This window comes from Haemaphysalis longicornis, unplaced genomic scaffold (genome assembly GCF_048455015.1).
Source record: "Haemaphysalis longicornis isolate Haplotype H1 unplaced genomic scaffold, Haemaphysalis longicornis Haplotype H1 scaffold_5, whole genome shotgun sequence".
In the NCBI taxonomy this organism is placed as follows: domain Eukaryota; kingdom Metazoa; phylum Arthropoda; class Arachnida; order Ixodida; family Ixodidae; genus Haemaphysalis; species Haemaphysalis longicornis.
The window spans coordinates 71,269,539-71,291,240 of NW_027526385.1; the positions used below are offsets into that span (position 1 = coordinate 71,269,539).

General features: G+C 46.0%; 1 protein-coding gene across 1 annotated transcript in view; it reads left to right on the forward strand.

Moving 5' to 3' along the window:
- LOC144138411 (protein deacetylase HDAC6-like) overlaps positions 1–20,264 on the forward strand; it is a 66,181-nt gene extending 45,917 nt beyond the window's left edge. Inside the window, exons 20-30 of the mRNA XM_077670680.1 lie at positions 551–677; positions 4,830–4,895; positions 4,955–5,014; positions 8,091–8,180; positions 8,869–8,972; positions 9,891–9,958; positions 13,962–14,001; positions 14,074–14,137; positions 14,463–14,609; positions 17,753–17,881; positions 19,807–20,264. Of these exons, the coding sequence (XP_077526806.1) occupies positions 551–677; positions 4,830–4,895; positions 4,955–5,014; positions 8,091–8,180; positions 8,869–8,972; positions 9,891–9,958; positions 13,962–14,001; positions 14,074–14,137; positions 14,463–14,609; positions 17,753–17,881; positions 19,807–19,872 (961 nt within the window). The 3' untranslated portion in view covers positions 19,873–20,264. The remainder of the gene's footprint in view (positions 1–550; positions 678–4,829; positions 4,896–4,954; positions 5,015–8,090; positions 8,181–8,868; positions 8,973–9,890; positions 9,959–13,961; positions 14,002–14,073; positions 14,138–14,462; positions 14,610–17,752; positions 17,882–19,806) is intronic.
- Positions 20,265–21,702: the final 1,438 nt, after the last annotated feature.

A 21,702-nucleotide genomic window follows, 5' to 3' on the forward strand; every position in this document is an offset into this window, starting at 1 on the left:
TATGTTCACAGCAAAAAAAAATTCACCGCTACTGTCGTAGAAAAAAGCCAATCGTATTACTCCCTTAGAGAGGTTGCATTACACTGATGCAATTTCCACTTTCTCTATGTCCTCGGTTTGAGATCGGTGACGACACTAGGCACAAAAACAGAGCACCACAATTTCCTGATGCGTGTATCACGGCTCGGCAAGACGAACACGGGGCAAACGACGATGAAGCGCCTTCATGGTGCACTGCAGCACATTTTTAACACAAATCACATACGGCGTTTCCAATTCTAAATCACACTTTTTAATTAATTAGACAGAGCTCAAGCCAATGCCAGTCCCCCTCAGTGGGTACGTGTCATTACCAAACGGAGAAGAAGAAGAAGAATAAGAAGGGAATGCATGTGCATGCATGAACAAGTCCATCATCTGTTGTCACGTTCTACGGCCTTGCCAATCGCTTGAGGGAAAAAAATTTCATGTTGGAATAGACCCAAGTTTGACACTGAGTGAAATAGAATCACGGCCCTGTCCCAAATCAGCCCTTGGAACACATTTGCAGGGTGCTGTTCGTGTCCATCCACCGGCACGACCACGGCATGTTCTTTCCCTGCTCGTCGGATGCGGACTACGGGTCCGTGGGTGACGGACCGGGCCGGGGCTTCAACGTAAACGTGGCCTGGAATACGGTGCGTCGACTTCTTCGCTCCTACTCTCTGAACGAATTCTTTTACCCCTGTCACAGAGCAAATCTATTGTTGTTCAAAGCGAACGCCATTAGCTATAAAAATGATATTTGATTTGGCCCTGTGGGTCTACATGGCGAAGTAAACATTACGTGATAATGATAGCCATGATGATTGGGAAACTCACAGAATTGTAAGGTAACAATGTAAATGCGTTCAGAATGTTTTTAAGACAAAGCAAATTTACTTTCGAAATGTAAAAAGTGCACCTCTGTTTCAAGTGACATTCACATCGCGAGCCGAGAAAAGTAACCAACAAGTCCGTAGCTGGGTAGCAACAAACGTGGCGGAGCTTTGCGAAGGCGTTCTTTACTTTTATATATATATATTGGCCGCGAGGCCCACCACTGGAGAGGCCGGCGCTGCGATCGTTTTGACGTCACTTGTAGGATCACCGTTCCTATCTTGCTGCGTAGTTGGCTTGCAGCGCGTGACACTTCGCTTAGGAAGCGCGTTCTAAAAGTGTTTTCGTGTTAATTTCCTTCGTTTGAAGTTAATTCTCAGTGCTTCAAGCGCAGTTCGACCTCATGGGGAATTTATAACCGTATCAACTGTGGTAGATTACCCGCAACCACCATGAGCGTGGTGGTGTACTATGTATGCGACCGAAGCGTAAGCAGCGGCTTGTTTCTCCGATCAACAATGTGGACTACGGCGATCGCCGAGTGAAGTTTCTAGATTTCTCTTGTTTGCAAGAAATGTATAAAGCAGGAAATCGTGAAGCGTTAACTGCTCGCAGAAGCACACGCTCCCGCCGTGCCTGCCCGCACGGCCGACGGTGCGGCTCGAACCGACGCAGCTCGCGGCAGCAACAACAAAGAAGCTACAGATTGGTGAAAGTGGATGTTAGTGTGATGAAAAATTCTGATAGGTAGTGTCATCAGCTGTGGTTTTCAAAGCGATGCTCAAATATCTGCCGCGATTTACGGCGACCGGCCGTGGAGGTCGGTCCCGGCAGCGCCGGCCCGTTCACGCCGGTGAGGCGAGCGGCCGAAGGATGGCTATGCTTGCGCGCAAGAATCGGCCGAGGCCGTGCAGGTATCATGATCGTCGATCGCTTCAACGGAAATCACCGCGCTTACAGAGTTTCCAGCGCGGTGAAACGTTTTGTTAGGGGCTGTCACTCGCAACTCTAACGGCGATGAAATATATTCTGCGACGCCAAGCCTAAAGTTCTCAACATCCGATTACGTGCATCCGAAGCCGGCTGCGAGCTGTTGAAGGTCCTCCCGTCGCGCACGCGCGTGTTGCGCTTGGGTTCCTCTAACTTCTTGGGGGCCCCCAACGCTCGGCTCTCCATTCTAAATCTCCCCAATTACCCGAAATCATTAACGACGTGTTTCGCCTCGTACGCAGGCTCGCCTTCTGTGAGCAGTCGTGAGTTTCGAAATTGATGCTTGAGAAAGGCCGGCTCACTTTAAACATACAAAACACGCTGCAATTATAAATTACCACTCCGAACACCTAACGAAAACTAAATATAGCCTTGTTCAGACCCGCGCGAAGGCGTTAAAAACTCCAGTTCATACCGTTCATACATTGCGGACAAGTCGCGAAAGTAAACATCAGCCGTGCAGAGTACACGCTACGGCAGTAACCGTTAATCAAATCCGGGCATGACTATAAAAACATCGTAGGTGAAATAGGCACTGATTAAGGCAAACTACAGACCATAACAATACTTTTAAGCATGTGCGGCGAAGCAATCCGATCACCGTTCTCGCGTAGTCATTCATTTACCAGGCAATACGAGCAGTTCGCGTGGCGAGATCATAATTGAGCGACGCGTTTCCGTCGCTGTTACAAGGTGTTTCCTTCCTTGCACACGCATGTACCGACACAAGTATTTCATAATGAATTTACAGCGTACTTTTCTCGGCATCAGTTGCATCGTCCTTGGCGTTAGCTGGCTGCGTAGCTGTGGGTCGCGATGGTACCTAAACGCGGCGGTGTCGCCGGGAACAAGCGAGTTGCTGATTTCTTACTCGAATTATTTGGTTTACAGACAACTTTTTTGGTAATTTGCATCAAATCCACAAGGAGGGGGCGAGACGGTGGCCACAACAAAAAAACACGCTTCCGCATACGCACGGGAAATGTGTTGTAGCAGACGACAGCACGATTCGGCGTCCTACAAGTGACGTCACTCATAGGTGGCGCCACGGTATGTCCTCGAGGCCAATATGTATATACATACATACATACATACATACATACATACATACATACATACATACATAAAACAACATACAGGAAAAATATTGATTTACTGGTACGTTTTAAGCAAAGTCCTCCACGGTTGGTTAACAAACTTTCTTGTTTAGTGATGGACTTTTGTTGTCGATTGTGTTTTCCAAAGTCGTCAAATCTCTGAAAACAATTCACGTAAATGTCCTTTAGCATTCTCGTGCAGCACCAAACTATTAACATTTTCAGCTAACGTCATTTGCTCTAATTGTCATCATATTTGGCGTGTGACAAAGGTATTACTCTGGCTAACAGTTGAAGCAGTTTTGTTTTTGAGTGATGGTGTAGCCGCACAGTGTAAGCTGGTGTGGTTGGTTGTGGCACCTCGGAACATGCCATGGCTTAAGTCATTTGTCCCACTCACCTTGGTGGCTCGGTGGCCGCCATGGCTGTTTTTTTTTTTAAAGAAAGATGGTTGAACGGGGAAGCCTTCTCCCACCCATCCTAACTGAATCAAATTCCAAAGCCAACGACCACGCAACAGACCCCAGAAATGCTGAGCGACTCGATGTGATGTTTTGGTTCTACTACATGATCGATCCGGGCCACTCAGCATTTCTTGGGCTCGTTGCGTGGTCATTGGCTTTGGACTCCATTTAAAAAAAATGGCTTTTTTTTTTTTTTTTTAAAGGCCCTAAAGGAATGTTGAGTGGAGTGGACATGAATCATGTTCTCAGACGGTTTGAATTTTCAGCATCATCAATGAGTTGGGCTTTCCTGCAGTCCATTTTTGGCACCATGGACAAATCATAGAAATAGACATAGAAAGGTTCGTGTTAAAAATCTCATTAGAGCACCCTAGCTGCGGTTGTAGTCCAGGGCAACTTTGGCGCGCAAAACCCGAAATTGAGCTGTTGAGCCATTTGTCTCCCAGAAAACCTACTTGGGTTATATTTAAACACTGTGAGCATTCTACTCTGGGCGTGTATTTAATTCAGCCTGTCATAAAGATCAAGACGGAGTGGCTTCCATTTTAGGCCAATGTGTGGACATATTATGTTCATAACTCGCTGTGAATTGCTCCGAGTCATGCGGGACACAAGGATGTTCGCAGTCTGCACGTGAGATGTGAAAAGCTACACGTGCAATAGAGGAGTGCCATCTGTGCTGAAAATGTAAAAAAATTTACAGAGAATAGCAAATATGCTAAGTTGGCCACTGTGTATAACAACATTATTTCGACTTGTCCAACATTTGTGTGGTGACATTTGACTAAAGCTTAGGTTTTGTTTGTACCCATTGAGTGTGGGTAGTGGATTTTCAACCTCCTTGGTATGTCCCCTTAATGTGTGCATATTTTAAACCAAGGATGTATGCATCCAATACATCCTAGCATGGTTGCAATCAGGATATCGCAGACGTTTCTACCAGTGGCTTGTGCTTGCCTCACTAATTCAATTCCTGCCTAGGCATGCTATTTTACTTGTCACCACAATTTAAGAAGCATGTTATGAAACAATATTTTTCACAAGATCTGATGTGTGCCTTGCTATAAGCAGAAATTTCTACCGTGTGCATATGACGTAACACATAATCATCATCGTGATGACAACACTTTATCACCAGAGACACTGTTAAACGAGTCTGCAGTAGAGTAAAATGAAGAAAGGAGTGATAAGCCACGAATGCTATCACCTCTGATCATATTTTGTTTTGTTACCACCTCCTTCGGGGAAAAAAACCAACCCTGATTTTTTGTTCAGTTATAAAAAAGTAAATTAACATCCTAATTAAATCCCCCCTGCTTTGTTTGTTTGCCGCTGCATGTAACCGATTGAGATATACATCCATGGTACGTCCATGGGATGTCCGTGTGCCTCCAGTGTACTGAGACGCACTCATGCGCAGGACGGCCTCTCCGACGGCGACTACCTGGCAGCCTTTTTCCAACTGGTTCTGCCCATCGCGTACGCAGTGAGTTTTTTCCACCTAACCACACAGTGTGGTGTGCAGCTGACCTGCTTCTCGCGCAGTTCTCGCCCGACTTGGTTCTCGTGTCCTGCGGATTCGACAGCTGCGTCGGAGACCGTCTGGTGAGTTTTGGGGGTGTGCGCAGGGGAGCATATTAAGTTTGGCAGCATCTTAGGTTTTTTAAGGCAAAAAAACCTTATACGTCTCATGCAGAGGTACCCTTGAACGCCCTTGAAAAAATTGGCCGCATATCTGCTCCTTTTATTGCAAATGTCTACGAAAGTCTATCGTCTTTCGTCGACATTTGCCAAGTAAATGCCTCCCTTCACTTTCCCGCTCACCTCTCATGCTGTTGCTCTCCCATTGCGCTCCTCCCAAAGTAAACACTTTAGAGCTTCACCAAAGTCAATTTAAATTTACCGCGTCCCACTGCTCTAAGTCAGGTGCCTCGATGCCAGCGCTGCCGTACGGCGGAGATGAGCGCAGGGGTGATCCAGCTGCGCCATTTGCGCCATTTTGCTACAGTTGTACTCTCCTGCGCCCTGCTGCGCCCAGTGGTATTTTTCTTGCGCCAAATGCTCCGAACCGCTTGAATCCGGTCTTTCGGCCGAGAGTTGTCCCCTCAAACCAGCTGAAGCGAGAGTCGATCATTCTGCGCTAACCAGCACGATGGTTCCTAGGCTGGCAACTTGGAGGAAGCGGTGCGCTCGATTATTCGGTTGCCCCAGCCGAGCTCTGCTCATGGTGCAGCCACAATGCAGCAATAGTGCAGCCACGGTGCCGCTTCGAAGCAGAGATGGTGATTCGGCAAGTCGGCATGCATACACTCCGGTGGCGTGGACCGCAACGGAGTGGTTTCCCGCACTGCTGCAAACAAGCATAATGGCATTACTTCATGTGTATTGCTTGTAGAAAACTAGCGATTGACGTTCGGCCACTCGTGACAAGATGCACAAACGAGAGTGTATTCTTTTCTGCGCTCGCGGCGAATCGTTTTATTACTGTGCGGTCTTATATTTAGGGCTACTGCAGTGGAGTAGCGCTTGGCCAAAACTGCATCAGCGTAAGTTTAAACAACTTGCCGTTTGGGATTTTCGCAGCGGGTTTCTCTTTGTTTTTGTTTTTTGTTCTTTTTTTTTTTCATTCCGCATGACGGTATTGAAAATAAAGCCCCTTCATTCACCGCCTGAGTGGCCGGCTTTTCTTTCTTCCATGGTGGCCGGGAATGTGGTGCTGATGTCAAAAAAGCGGCTCAGGTGGAATTTGGAAGAAAAGGGGATCTCATGCCGTGCATTGCTAAAAAGGGCTGAAAACATTATTTCATCAGGGCACGCTTTATTAGCAGAAGGCAACTCTGCCTTTAACCACACCCTCTCCGAGCTGAATGAACTTAATACTAAGAAGGCAAGCAAGAAGCAATAGTATGATGTGATGTGTGTGAAGTGCAATATTTTCTGTCTAAAAATTGTCGAGCCGGACTCTCCGAGCTGGATGAACTGAACGAAACGGCAATAAGCAACAAATCAGCGCAATATATGTTTGAGATAGTGAAATAATTTTATTGTAAATAAAATGGGCCCCCTTTTGGTATCAGTAAGTTTTTGTAATGATTACTTGGTGTTTTTTTTTAAGTTAAAGAAACGCTTGTCATCTGCTTCACTTGCAGCGGTGTCTAAAGGCTGTGGGGGCACACATTTTTGGTGCTTTAGTTACCAGCTTCAGAGTCTGCAACTGTGGGGAAGTAATTAGCGTTGCCTGAATGGTTGCCAGCCTTCTTTATCTCCAGATAAATGAAGCTGCAACATAAGTTTTGTGCTGCTCCCAAGCTGCTCCAAAATCAAGCTCTGATACAATAGTGCTCCAAAATAACATTTTTTCAGCTCCAAAAATTGCTCCAATAGTTCGAATGGCTGGATCACCCCTGTGAGCGGGAATCGAGGCACCCTACTACAACGTTTATAGAACCACGTTGCCCTACTCCACGAGCGTTCCAAGTGAAACGTGGAATATATCTAGTGGAACCACCCGCCGCAGTGGCTCAGTGGCTAAGGCGTTGCGCTGCTGAGCACGAGGTCGCGGGTTCGATTCCCGGCCGCGGCGGCCGCTTTTCTGATGGAGGCGAAAAGCAAAAACGCCCGTGTGTACGAGATGTCGGCGCACGTTATAAAGATCCCCAGGTGGTCAAAATTAATCCGGAGCCCTCCACTACGGCGCGCCTCATCGCCTGCGTTGCGTCGGCGCGTTAAACCCCACAATCAATCAATTAATCTAGTGGAACCTTCCGTAACTGTTGCCGTTTGATTTCTTAAAATGCCGGCAGAAGCTATAGTGGCGCGGGCAACAGCAGTCAACGGAGTGATTTTTTTTTTTCTGCAGTGGATGTAGAATTTGCTATCACAAAAATCAAGCATCCACAAAGTTTTAATAAAGGAACACTGCAAATATCACTTATGTATTGATTTCTGCCTGATATTTGCAAAATATCTTGTTCTTGTTCAACAATGTTGGCAAGTATGAGCATTGCCACCGGACTTAGACGTTTAGATTTGGCTGTGGGTATATAAGACTATTGCGCAGCCTCTGTTTCACTTTGGCCGGCTGGCTGAATTGAGTCACAGACAGACAGACAGATAGAAAGACAGACCAAAATTTCTGCATTTAAGTAGCCCAAAGAAGACTATCGTCTTTAAAAGTTTGGCTGAAAGCCGACTCAAAGCTTGCGGATGCAGAACGTACCAAAAATACCACGTGACCACGAGAGGCCCAGCAGACACCTGCTCCCGGCTGGTGTAACGGCCGCAGATCTCTTCCTGTTAGGTCACGCGAACATCTCCATCTTGACCTCAACTGCCCCCAAAGAGATGCGGCAGCGTATACATTTCAAGGCCTTCGCCTTTGCGTCTCTTATGCGGTGGCTAAGGACTCCTGGGAATTTTTCTTGCCCAGGTATTTAGTGCTTTAGGATGTATGTGGGAGCTTTGAAACTCAGTGTGTGTGTGTGTGTGTGTTGTACACTGTGTTGTATCGTGTGCCGTAAGCTTGTGTATGTGTGTGCGTGTCATACACTGTGTCGTATCGTGTGTGTCATAAGCTTGTGTATGTGTGTGTGTTGTACACTGGGTCGTATTGTGTGTGTGCGTGCGTGCATGCATGTGTGTGTGTTTGTGTCGTAATCCCATGACGTACACTTGCACGCAGGGCAACTGCCGGGTGACGGCCGAGGCATATGCCCACCTGACGCACCTGCTACTCCCTTTGGCACGTGGCCGTGTGGTCCTGGCTCTCGAGGTAGGTCACTCTGCAACTAGGCAACAGCACAGGCAGACACCGCTGGGAAAGAAGAGTATTTCAAAGTCGAAAGCCGTAAAGGGGCCTTGAAGGCGAGATACAAATTTGGTTCATTTGAAAGACTGCTCCCTCCTGACAACAGCGATACCAATTTTGTCGCACACTTCAAACAAATAATCAAGATAATAAAGAAAACATAGGAAGCAGTGGAGACTCCCCCCAGCTACTTTCTGGCGATTTCCCTACTACGTCTAGTTTATGCAATTAGTGGTTGCCGACCAAAGCCACCACCAGGAGGCATAACTGTACGGTTGCAGTAGTGCCTCTTGTTCTGTTTGGCCATGTCACTTGAATGCTTGTGTGCAGTTACCATACATACAGATGACTGTTTTTTTTAGTGCTGGCCTGTATGATGTCACTCCTGCCCACATTGTGCCAGTACAGTGCAAAATCGGAGAGCGTTTCCGTATTGCATTTTTTCAGCTTAAAAAGCGTCTTTCGCAGTTGGGATAAGGCTGAGTGAGTTACCATTCGCAGTTGGGATAAGGCTGAGTGAGTTACCAAAGGCTTTCAACCTTTACAAGGTTTTATTTGCTCTTCGCGGCCCCTTTAATTAACCTCATAACGTTATTACACAGTGCTCACACTTATGCTCACGACTCGTGTCCCTTTCTAATTTGACGCCCAGGGTGGCTACAACCTGTCCAAGATTCCCGCAGCTGTCTGTCACTGTGTGGGTGCCCTGCTTGGACAGCGGCCACCTCAGCTACGCCCCTCGTCACCCTGCCCCAGGTAAGTCCACCTCTGACCCACCGCGGTGGCTTAATGGTTGAAAAGTTGTGCTGTTGAGCCCAAGGGTATTTCAGATTGTCCCCTGACCAAGTCAAAAATGCGACGTTTCGAAGCCCATGCAAGTTCCTTGTTCACAATGTGAACAAGGAACTCATACGTGTTTCAAAACATCAAACATGGGTGGATCAGTGGCTAAGGCATTGTGCTGCTTAACCCAAGGACGCAGGTTTGATTCCCGGCCATGGCGACCGCTTTTCAGATGGAGGCGTAAAGCGAGAACGCGGATGTGTTGAGATTTGGGCACACGGTACAGATCCCAAGGGGGTCTAAATTAATTCAGAGCCCTCCCCTATGGCATGCATCATAGCCCTGGTGAAGCTTCAGTGTGTCAAAATCCACAATCAATCAATCAGTTAATCAAGTCCCCCTCTGTTGACTCATGCTCCACATCAGAGGTAGCTTGTCCTAATTGTTGGCTCAGGTTTTCTGTTGCCTAGCATGAAGCCTGACAAGTTCGGCTCTCAGCACGTAGCTTAGATGAGGGCAAAGTAGAGTTGTCACGACATCACTTTCGTTATCTCACCCAAGCGTCTACATTTTCATGGCGCGAGCGAAAGTTTAGTGGCCCAAAAGCTTAGAAGTAGTGGAGTCACTTGAAGTTTTTGCTGCCATGGGTGAAGTCACTAGTTAGGTTCCTAACAGTTGCAGGTCTAAATAAAAGTTGCTCCTAAATAAAAGTAGAATACTGTTGCACCCTTTTATCACATTCTCCATCTCACCAAGCTTTCGTGTTATTGGGTGTTGTGAGCAGTAAGCTGACAGTGGCGCGCGGAAGCCTTCTCTCTGAGCTGCCCTCAGCTTTGAGAGTATTTGTGAGCAACCGAACTTGCCGAGCTCAGAGGGCCTTTTCTGTTTCAGTGCCGTGGATTCCATTCAACAAACCCTGGACGTTCACCGCGACCACTGGCCCTGCCTACGGTTCTCTGGTAAGAGGGACAGCACTCGAGCTGGCTTTTGCTGGCTTAGAATTTCTTTCTAATACAGTCGCCAACCAATTTTTTCGGGCACCCTATTATCTGGACCTGCCTGAATATCCGGACTCTCCCTTTACACAGTCACACGTGCTGCATAGAGACAGTGTACAGTAATCCTTTGTTAACTCAAAGTTGTAAAACCTGCCGGAAATTTCGAGATAAGCGGAGTTTCAGGTTAAAGCGAAATGTGGTGGCCACGTAATGCAATTGTGGCCATGTAATGTGGCCACGTAATACAATTTTCAGGAAAAACAAATTTTTATTTTTGCGGAAGAAAGAATTGTGTGACGCTCACCTGGTTTCACTTTCAAATCTGGTCCCAGAAAAGCATTGTTGAGCAGCTCGACACAAGCATCGATTGTTGGTTGCCACTGCTACATTCTGCCTTGTTGAAGAAAAAGTTTCGACTTAATCGATAACTCAAGATTTCGGAGTTCGAGTTAACGAGGGATTGCTGTGTAACATTGACCAAAATTTCGGACGTTTGAAACCCTCCTCATTTTATTTTCCAGACATTTTCTTTCGATCGCCTGTCAACTACCCTAAACGCAAACAACATCGCAGCCATTTTGTTTGTCTGCAGCCTCAAACCCGCATTGCGTGCTATCGTCAGCTGATCTCGCATACAGTCCTGAATAGCAGGAATTCTCATCCAGGTGCTAGAAGATGGCTCAGGCTTTAATGATGACTAGCCAGTGACTGTGCGGCCAACCGGTTCCGAATTAACACGAGCTCTAATGGTGCTTTCAGCTGTGTACAGTGAGAACGTCACCCTCGCCAGCGTGCAAGCTGACCTATTGGTATGGCAACATAGCGCCTCGCAGAAACAGATTGACAAGTTTTTTAAGCCGCTTAGTAAATTAGGTGACTCTTTTTGTGTGAATTTGTTTTCTTTTGTGGACTGCCAAATTTTCCAGGCGGCATCTTAGTCCCTTGAGGGTCCGAAAAATTAATGGGTGACTGCGTATACTGGAGGGGAGTCTATCACTGCAGTTGCGTGCCACTGTGGGAGCTGCCATAGAACCTGGAAGCGTTCCTCTGTTACTTCCCCTAGCTTGCCTCGGCTTCCCTGGCTGCTTCATGTGGCCTTTCACGGCAAAGGCAACAACACTTGCAACATTTCCTTGTTCTTCTTGTTTAGGTTGCGTGAGGATTCTAAACAATCCTTGACGAAGAAGTCTTTTGTTAGCTATGCTTTTATATCGATAGACTAAACCTCTTAAAGGGACACTGAAGTGAATTTGTCAAGCTCCCGTTTTTGCTTGCACTGCGTAGACTGGCTCAAATTAGCACACTTTTCATCGTTTATCCGGTTGACAAATCGGTAATTATTTCACAAAGCGCGAAAGAAGAAAAACTGCCATGCGCGGTTTGCGGCGGCCGCACCAACTAAGCTGTGACGTTGGGAGGAGGGGGCACCGTGACTGGACGATGCGCAAGGTTAGCAATCAAACAAGTTTCGGTTTCGGTTCTGTAAAACACAACCGGTGGCGTTGTTGGATGGGCATTCTCAATAACTCGGTAATCATCGTACAGCGCTTCTGCCATGTTGTCAGCTGTAAAAATGCATAAAGATAAGCCTCCCAGGACGGCTTGGAATCATAGCATTCACTAGCCGAGGCCTACGCAGTGCATGAACGCCCTCTGCGTACCCACAGACGCCCAAATGTCATGCGCTTTTCCCCCATATTTGGAGCTTGCCTCCTTCATGCCTGCATCGTAAAAAGCGTGTTCGCACCAGGCCAAGGGTCTGTTGATTCTGGCCTGTGCCCGCTGCCCGCAAGCAGTCGGTGCTTATGGCAACAGCACGCCAACGAGAACTCGCTAGCGCGCCAGTGCCAGCCTGCGTGAGTTCTGTGGACTAGTTTGTGGAGCAATGAACGTTGCGGCCCAAAAAAAAGATAAAGTCAGTATAGAAAACATCGGCGAAAAACGAAAAAGTTAACTTATAAAAAAAAAAAAAGCATGTACCAGGGAGGATTCTAACTTGCGACTGGCAAAACACTCACGGTGTCATACCTAGCACTCTAGACAACTAGGCCACAAGCGGGGGCTAGCGGACTGTTGAAATATAAGGTATATAATGTAGAACCAGTTTACACTTTTATATAGTTTTAGTATTTCAAGCAGCTTAGGTGACTATTTGTTGTATTGCGCTCGTACAGTAAGCGTCCCCCGAGCTTCCACAATAGCTCACGTCTAGGAATTGCATTTCTTAGACGGAAAAGCGTTCGCAGATGCGTAGTCGTGCTGCTGACCGCTGTGCTTGTTCGCCCAGCGCAAAAAAGTGCTTCCCGCACCCTAGGTTTACGCTGTACGGTAAATATATCAGTTGATTTTATTTCCTTAGTACCTATATTGACTTCGCTGACTCTTCTCCCCCTTCAAGAGGCCTTATATTTTCCTACTGGCGTACCAGTCAGCGAAGCGTCGCATGTGCGCTTGTGCAGCGCTTGTATGAAGCGACCGTGACTTGGAGCTAGATACAGTGTACAAACTAACCAAGTAAATAAAGGCGCATTCTTCCATTCCCAAACGTGTTGTGGCTTAGTTTCAACTGATCGAGAGAATTGCGACGACCCGTCGGCGGCCGGCGGACTAAACGTTGGGCCGACTGACTCGGTCGCGGAAGGTCGGCGAGCCGTGCAGTAGCGCAGCCAATTGCCAACTCCTCTCCTGCTGACGTCACACAAAAACGCCACAGAAAATGGGCGAGAGTTCAGAGAGGAGGACAGCATTTTCGAATTGATTTTTCTGCTAAATAAATTCGCGTAAACGTGCTCAGAGTGGTCGAAACAGGGCCTAGGGACTCCGGACTACAATTTGCGCTCGTGATCCCGCATTGTTTACAAATCACTTCAGTGTCCCTTTAATAGTCCTTTAATTAAAGAACAACAGTTATCGTTTTGAAGCCACATGCAACTTGTTGGTGAGCCATGTTCAGGTTGCACGAGGCTTTGAAACAATGGCTGAGGAAGTCTTTTTTATTATCTGTGCGTTTATGTTCAATTCAATTCAAGTTTATTCACTTCTTTCCGTCAGTGGAAAGTGAAGCAGGTAAATATTGATCAGGTAACTTTTAAATAGTCTTTTATGAACAATAGTTGTGGTTTTTGAAGCCACACGCAGCTTTTGAGCTTGTTGGCGAGCCAAGCCAAGGACAAGTGGAACGCTTTTACCTGGCACATGATGGCACGTTCGCTAAAAAACAGCCTGTCTAGACACTCGTGCCAGAACTCCCTCTAGTGTATATTAGTGTGAAACTCTCCACCCTTTGAGGCTGCGGCATTTCGATGAGGCGGCTTGGACTGTCTTCGGAGCACTGCCTCAAAAGAGCAAGCTGGGGATGGGGTATTGGAGTAGCACATCTTTGTGCTGCAAAATGGGGTTAAAAAACTTCACAAACAGATGAGCGATATCAGGCGTCCAGTCACAGTTGACACGCAATAAAAAAACCAATCGCGACAGCAGTGAGAGGTGATTGTAACAAGCCCAAGCAAGCGCTGGACGTCCGTCGGCCGTCCAGCGTTTGTCCATTTCAGCTCTACCAGTTTCAGAGCCGGTGTACATACAGTGTACGTCCATGGGACGTCCAGTTTTATTACTTCCATATGTCCATTCGGACGTCATAAATTGGATGTATTAATTGAAAATCAGAGTAGCTTTTCTTGTTTTTACTTTACGCCATTATGTTATGCTTTGTGGTAACTTTGTACGTCCATGGGCAGATGTCCTTCGGACATACGGAAATGTATTTCCTCTGTGAATCCGTTGCTGGATGTACACTGTATGTCTGCAAATGTACATCCGAACACAGATGTACAGTGGACGTACAGCGGCCATCCAAACTTGGCATTGGACGTTCGGCTGTTTTTTGGACGTCCCACGGACGTTTGTGCTTGCTTGGGAACTGATGCAATAGACACACGCCTGGCTGCCTTTTTTTTTTTCCCAGGTTACAACCTGCCATCAAAGGAGTGGCTGGCATCTAACGGGTGAGTTAGGAACCTTGCAGGCAGAGAGTTTCCGCATCTCCAGACAAATGTCTTCTCTCTCTCTGTCTTCAGCCTGGCACCTGATGGTGAACCAGCGTTGGACCTGGCTGCACTTAGTCTCGACGATCCTGAAGAGGTAAGGCTGTTTGTGGGTCGCTGAACAGGTGTTTTCGTCAAGATGTTTTCGTTAGAATGTTGGGGAAAACAAAAAAATTACAATCTGGTAGCATTGGAAAATACAAACACAAAGACGAGCAAAAAAAGCCGATCAGGACTTGACAAACTTTTCGTTCAGCGAACTTCGACAGACCTATGGTTAGTCAAAGCAAATTCCAGCGAGTCGTAGTGACGTGTTTTATTGCACTTGTCTCTAACATTTGCACACATGCTTCGTCAGGAGAACGTGCCCATCGGCAAATTTGTAGAGATCCTTGTGGTGATAAAGGCTTTGTCTTGCACAGGCGATGTTCTGTGTTCAGCCAGAGACCTGGTGTCCTCACCTGGAGAGCCTGCCTGCCCTGCCCCCTTCAGGCCTGTGCGACCCCCGTGACCCCTGCATGACCTGCGGGGTCACCCAGGAGGTTTGGGCCTGCCTCCACTGCTTCAAGGTACATCGGAAGTGCTTTCCGAGGACACTGAGAATGACAGGAGTGTAGTTGGCCCTGTATTGTTTCTCGTACCAAGATTTGTGACAGTTACGTCTTCTGTACCTTAGATGTAAGTCTCAGTTATGCACAAGAATTCTGAAAGAGTGTCAGAACAGCTTGGTTCGCAGGTAAGCATTACCTGCGAACAGATCTCACTGTAGAAGTGAAAACCATTGCCTTTCTAATAAAAGGCAGGGGGAAGGGGGCTGACTGGGTTCTTGTTAGTACAGTGCGTAACACACTTGTTTATAACGAGTTATTTTTTAACTGGCTACGTGTGGAAAGTGTGGAACTCTTTAAACAAGTGTGTTGCACTGAAGTAGTTCACTAGGCTTAGAAGTGACGTGGTGGTTCTAGCTGCATTGCTTCTAGACCAGAAAGTACCGTATTTTCCGGACTATAAGTCGCACCTTTGTATAAGTCGCACCCCCCTCAAAATGACAGTTTTTCCGAACAAAAATGTATATAAGTCGCACCGGTGTATAAGACGCACCGGTATATAAGACACTTGTTATTTAGGTAAACTCATAGTGATTGAGATGTTAGAAGGAGCGGCGAAATTACATGGTTGTGGCGGCCGCCGCCTATGAACGCATCCCCTGGCTAGACTTGTGCATATACCGTCCAAAGTCTAGACAGAACTAGCTTCTCAAAAATGGTTTATTGATACACTCAGATGGCATGTACTTACAGACAGCGTTTAGGCAAATTATCTTCTTCCTCCGACTCGCTAACAAACAATTCAGCAACTTCAAGTGGGAGTTCCTCCGCCACTTCGCTGTCGTCCTCCGACTCACTGACGTCTTCTTCGCCAATAACGTCACCACTCGTGGACCGGATCACTCCGGCCTTTATGAACCCGGCTACAACTCTTTCTGTAGAAATGGAGTGCCATTTGGCCACCTCTCCAAACGTCGCGCGTCTCTTGCGTGCTGTCATCGCTTTCGTAAATCAGCGCAATAAAGGTGTCATGGCGGACGGAAGTGACGCAACCGGAAGCGGCCCGAAAATCAAAACTTATCAGCAAGCTGTCATTTTCAAAATTAGCAGCACGTTTACCTCCTCCACAGTAACTCACTGTAATAATTTGTAAGCTGCATTTTGTTTTTGCAACCTAGTTTGATATTACTTTGAATTTATTCTGAACTGAACTTACTGCGCGCGTGGTTGTCGGAGTCCATTATCATTGTTTTTGACTAGAAAAAGCTGCAAATTCTTTGGGTTAATGTCCAGAAGCGATAAATGGGCTATGCGAAACACCATAGCGGTGCGATTCTGATTCATTTAGACCATAGAGCTGTGTCTCTTAGCGTGCGCTGGCCATGCGCGGCCGCCGCGAACCGGATTTATTCCATACATAAGTCGCACCGGTGGATAAGACGCACCAACGAAAATTTCAGAAAAAAACCGCGACTTATACACCGGAAAATACGGTAGACGGCTGGAGGTACGAAAACATCAGTGATAGACAGATATCATCTTGGCAACAACACAAAATAAAAAAAAACGAGCGCAAAGGAATTGCACAAAACAAGTGCGAAAGATCTCACAATACCAACTTTTCCAGCTTACCTCCTTTTTTATAGATGTGCGTTTAGCGTGGTGCCGTCTGCGTTGCGTGCACTAGCCTCAAAAGGCATGCTGACGTAGTTACCTCACTTCCACTGCTACAAAACGGAAACCAGGATTGCCTGTTATGACTGTGAATGGTTTTAGTAGTCCGTTTCAAGCCACTGCGTTGTCAGCCGTTTCTTTCTGCTGTCCCACTCCTGGAACGTGCGAAAGACGTGCCATATCCTTGCAGTGTTAATCTCGCAGTCTTTATGGTTGTACTAACAGAGCCATTACAGGTAGTGTTATTCCACACTTTTTGCTGCAACATTCACTCAATGTATGTCCAGTATTTAAGCAAATGTGGCATTTCTTTTACTTTGTGTGGAATACAGCTTGTGCGAAACAGAGCACCTGCGATAATTACTTCGCATTTATACAGAATAAATTTTTCAGAAGACAGAATAAGTCAGCCATATAGCAATGTTATCGCATCTAAATCGGAATTTCCATTTGTGCACGAATGTCACACCACTTGCAACCGCCCTACCCCAGTGTCCATGCAGTGTAGAGCAGAGTTCTTCGATATATGCCAGTTGCGAAACTCTGCTTCAGAATCCGGGCGGCATGAGCACCCCTGCTTTGCTGGGGGATGGAAATTGAACTTTGGTAAACATTTACTCAGGAACACAACTTAATAAGATAAAGCTTGCTTTTCAAATCGGGAAACACTAAATTAGGTAATGTTTACTTATGTTTTTTCTTTTTTTTTTTTTTTCTTTTATGACTTCCAACAGCAGCCAGAAGAACTTTAGTACTACTTGAACTTTCTATCTACAGATGGCAGACTAGGCAACTAATTTATTTATTTGTTTGCAACATACTGCGGTCTTGAAAAGACCAAGCAGGAGAGGCACAAAAGATCAGTGGCGAACACACGTAAGCATGATAGATGATAATGACAACAGGTGTACACAAAATACAATAAGATAAATTAATCATACGGAGATGTAATGAAGACCCTAAACGAAGCTTAACACGACCTTCATAACAACGCAAAATAGGTCTAACTCCCTATTACGCACTCACAATATTAGTCGAGCCCGCTTATAACGAGCACATTGGGAAACTGAAATCAGTTCGTTATATCCGCTTTTCGCTATATCTGGACACAAAATGTATGTATACAAATGGTAATGGGAAGCAAACATTTGTTCGTTATAGCCGCTATTTCGTTAAAACCGGGTTCGCTATAAGTGGGCTGTACTGTACAATAAACAATAAAGGCAACATGAAAAAAGAAACTACAGCACAGACAATATGGCACGTTCAAAATCGCTACAGGACTGAGATGTGTAGACCACTTCAGGTAGTGAATCCACTCCGATACTGAGCGTGGGAAAAACTTACCCCAAACTTGCCCCTGTTTGCCCCCCAGTGCAGGGGAAGCCAACCACGGGCTGTTTTTTGATACATGGGGCCTATGGGGAGTTTCACGACTGGTGCATGTTGAGTCGGTCCGGTGTAGTAGAGGTGTGTGTGGCTCTGTGCAGGCCTACTGCAGCCGCTATGTGAATGGCCACATGGTGAAGCACCACGAAGACACCGAGCACCCCCTGGTCCTCAGCTACTCCGACCTCTCCGTCTGGTGCTACAGCTGCAACTTCTACGTCACCAACCCGGTACGTTACCACCGTTGATACCAGCATGCATGCACAACTTCTACATCACCAACTCGGTACATTACTGCTGTTGATACCAGCATGCGTGCACAACTGCTACATCACCAACCCGGTACGTTACTATTGTGATACCAGCATGTGCGCATGCGTTTCTTGTGACCAGCCCGGAACACCACGTGTGCTACCGTATGCATCGCATTGAATCAGAAAACTCTAAAGTTGGTCTGACGTGCTTCTAAAGGGGCCACAAGGAGAAAATAAAACTTTGTTCAGTTTGAGAGAATTAGAAATAGCCTTGATGACTCGCTTAGCTACATTTGAGCTGTGAGCTGTGTTTAACCGAAAAAATGCGAAAAATATTGAACAACTTTTGAATTTCCCGCTATAGTGACGTAATATGGGCCGGCAGTGAGAACGTGGCTATCAGTGTGCTAATGCTAGCATACAAGTGATTTGGTGAAATTGATCTCATTGTTATTGGGACAAAGTTATAATAAACCAAACTTGTTGTTTGCCTCCATGCCCCCTTTAAATGTCAGCCTTGCTGGTTACGAAACGCTGCCATTGAATAGCAAGCAGGCATTTCCGCAGGGTGATTTGGAATGGCGGACAGCAGGCCCCCTGATAACAAAACGCATGCGCTTTAGCTGTAATTCCGCCTCAGAAACAGTAGCGTGAACGAGACCTTGTTGCGGCTTTCATCTGGTTCTAAGCTGCTTCTCCTACACCTACAGTGCTTTGAAGAACAAGCCATGCAATCGAGACCCAATGTGGTCTGACACCTAGACAAGCTGCCCTTCAAAAAAATAAAAAGGAAAGACAAGATGACTATAAAAAAATTTACAGTGTTTTTACTAGCCTTAAAGGGGCCATGAAGAAAACATACAAGTTTAATTCATTAGAAAGGCTGCTTTGTCTTGATAACAATGACTTCACTTTTATCACAGACTTGAAACAAATAATCGATATATTAAAGAAAACGTATGTACCAGACGCTGCTGCCCAGCCCCTTTCCGACCATTTTTTTTTTTTTTTTTTGAGGTCACGGAAACTTACGGAGGAGTTTTGTTTTCTCAGGCGCTAAGGTGACTCCGAGTTTTGGAATAGTTTCGTCAAGTGCAGTTAGCACAGCCTGGAGCTCGGTGGCCATATCTTCAATATTTCCACTGTAGTCCTGTGCCTTGGTCCAGATGGTGATGTCGTCCGCATAAATGCTGTAGCATGCGCCACTGTTGGTGTCGAGTTCTTGGGCCGCAGTAAGCATGCCTACATTGAAGAGCAGGGGGCCAAAATCGAGCCCTGAGGGACGCCACGATCGAGATAGTATGTGACAGGCTGGTCACTACTGGTGCTCTGAAGTCGAATTGGTTGGGATCTTCATACACTGAACTGTAGTGTTTTTCGAAATTCAGATAGAAGCATTGCATAGGGACATCGTTGAGCACCTTTACCACCTGGTGACCGTAGCTTAGTTCAGCGTTGCCGGTGGCTTGGCAAGTGTGATTCAGTGGGCGTCTACCTCCTTCCCTATTCCCCCTCTTCCCGCACCAACGACCTTCGGTCCTCCCCTTCCTAATTTATCACCATCATTCATGCGATTGGTGGCTGCCGACATAAGCAATTGTAGGAAGGCCTCTAGTCTCATTTGATAGTGTCACCTGAATGCTAACGGGCAGTTAACACATTGGTCCACATGACGCCGCTCCTGCCTATACCACATCACGGCAGCGTGAAATTTAAACATTTGTACCATTTTTTGGCTAGAAAACATTTCGTGGCTGGAATGAAGCTGAGTGGGTTATTTATTACCCAAGGCTAGTTTTTTCATATTAAAGTTGTATTTTGATTTCGTGGCACCTTTAATTACAGGTTCAAAGAACGTTTTGCTGGGAAAGATGGCTTAAGTGCGTTGTTTTGGTTTGCAGGCCCTGCAGGCTGCCAAGGAGGACGCCTACCTGAAGAAGTTTGGCACGGTCGGATTTGTGGTCTGACAACCGTGTGTTCAGTGAATGTTAAGTCATCCTAATAAGAAATAATAACGAATAAGTATCAAGGCTTCCGTCATATCATTTCAGCCTTTTGTAAGCGGGCACAGCAGAACATTGAAGACGAAGTAGCCAGAAAAACAACGAAATATGAAGTACAAGTATACTGACGCCCCCCTCCCCTCCCGCCAAGAAAATATAATTTAAGGAAGAAGTACTCGAGTTTGAAACAAAGAATGGTAAGAAAGAGGTTGTAGTTTGGGTGGATAAAACTGCAACTCTTTTCCCAAGCTACCTATATCTTGTCATGGCCACTCGCCACTGTGTTTCAAAGAGCCTGTACTACAAATCTATGTGCAAATATTAAGCTCAATAAATATTTTTGGTCTCTGTTTGCACGACTGTCTAATTACACTGCAAGTGTGTAGGGACGTGCAAATATTCAGAGCTATCAAACTGGTCTGCACTGTTTAAAAAAATTTGGGTGTTTTCAAAAGATCTCGAAGTTTGAAAATGCAACTAGACAGTTGCATCAATGAAATTGTGTACATAATGAACGTTGCAGCTTGCTGTTAAGTGAAAAATTGCACAAGTACACACAAGTAGCGTTACACATATTCAGTGCTACTTGTAGATGTGTGACTAGATATGTGACTAATAGCCGTGCCACACGTACACGAAAAATGACATTTAAGTGTTTAGTAAGATACCGAATGACATTATTTGGGCGGGCCATGCTACATGCAAAAACACCAAAGCATTAAATGTGTTATGATGGTGATAACGACCAAAAAAGAGAAATGCACTCATATTTTAGGAATTTTTAACGTTGAGGAAAACATCTTACAAGGGTTAAAAATGTTTTTTGTTAAATAAAACGTTATGAGAAATAGTGTTTTAAAAAAAATGGTGTCAGCCGTTTCTAAAAGTGGCTTCAGCAGCTACCGTCGCCTGCCAGCGGTAGCCATATCCGAAAAATTCAAAACAACAAGTGACACAATGTTTTGCCTTTTGCCACTGTTTTAGTGAACTTCGTCTTCTACAGAACTTCACCAAGAGTGCATAAAAAATCGTCTGATTTCGAAGTTCAGCTGTGTTTCTGCGTCAACACTCTGGTGCTGAGAGTTTCGTTGGTTTCACTTGGTGCTCATCGCGTTTGAGAGTAGGCAGATTTAAGGCGTTCGTGAAGGCGAATGAGTTGTGCGGAACTCCTGAAGCCAAAAATGACATTAGAACAAATGCCATTAGATTTTTCCATGTAGCAGCGAATTAATGGCATCAAAACTTAAGGCACGAATATTAAAGGGACCCTAAAGGCTGAATGAAATTTTGTTTTAACTGAAAGATCATACATTTCTTAGCTCTCTCGGCTTTTGTTAGACGAGCATTGTTTGTTGAGAAATAAGCTAACGAAGCTGGCAGTCCTCTCACTCGCTTCCCTTTCATTTTTTCATGATGTAGCCGTTGCATCACAAACTAGGAGCAATGCACCAGTGTGGTCTAGAGTATAAACAGTGGCAACGGTAGTTTTTACATCTCTGAGCCAAGGCGAACGACGGCTCGTTTTTCTGGCCGAGGATTCGACTTTTTATGATTTTTCACCGACGGAATGAGAAATCAATTTAGTCGCTCAAGCGGCCGGTGTGTCCACCTACTCCGAATTCCATCACCCCATCCAGCCATCCAACCCCATTTAGCAACAAGCGCCATATCGACTATGAAGCGCGGCGTGCACGGTGTCCCGGGCTCCCGGCTGGCGCCGTCACCTTGTCTGGCGGTCACAGCCATCTTATATTATCTTCTCTCGCGCAGCGCAAACCCAGCGTAAAATAACCA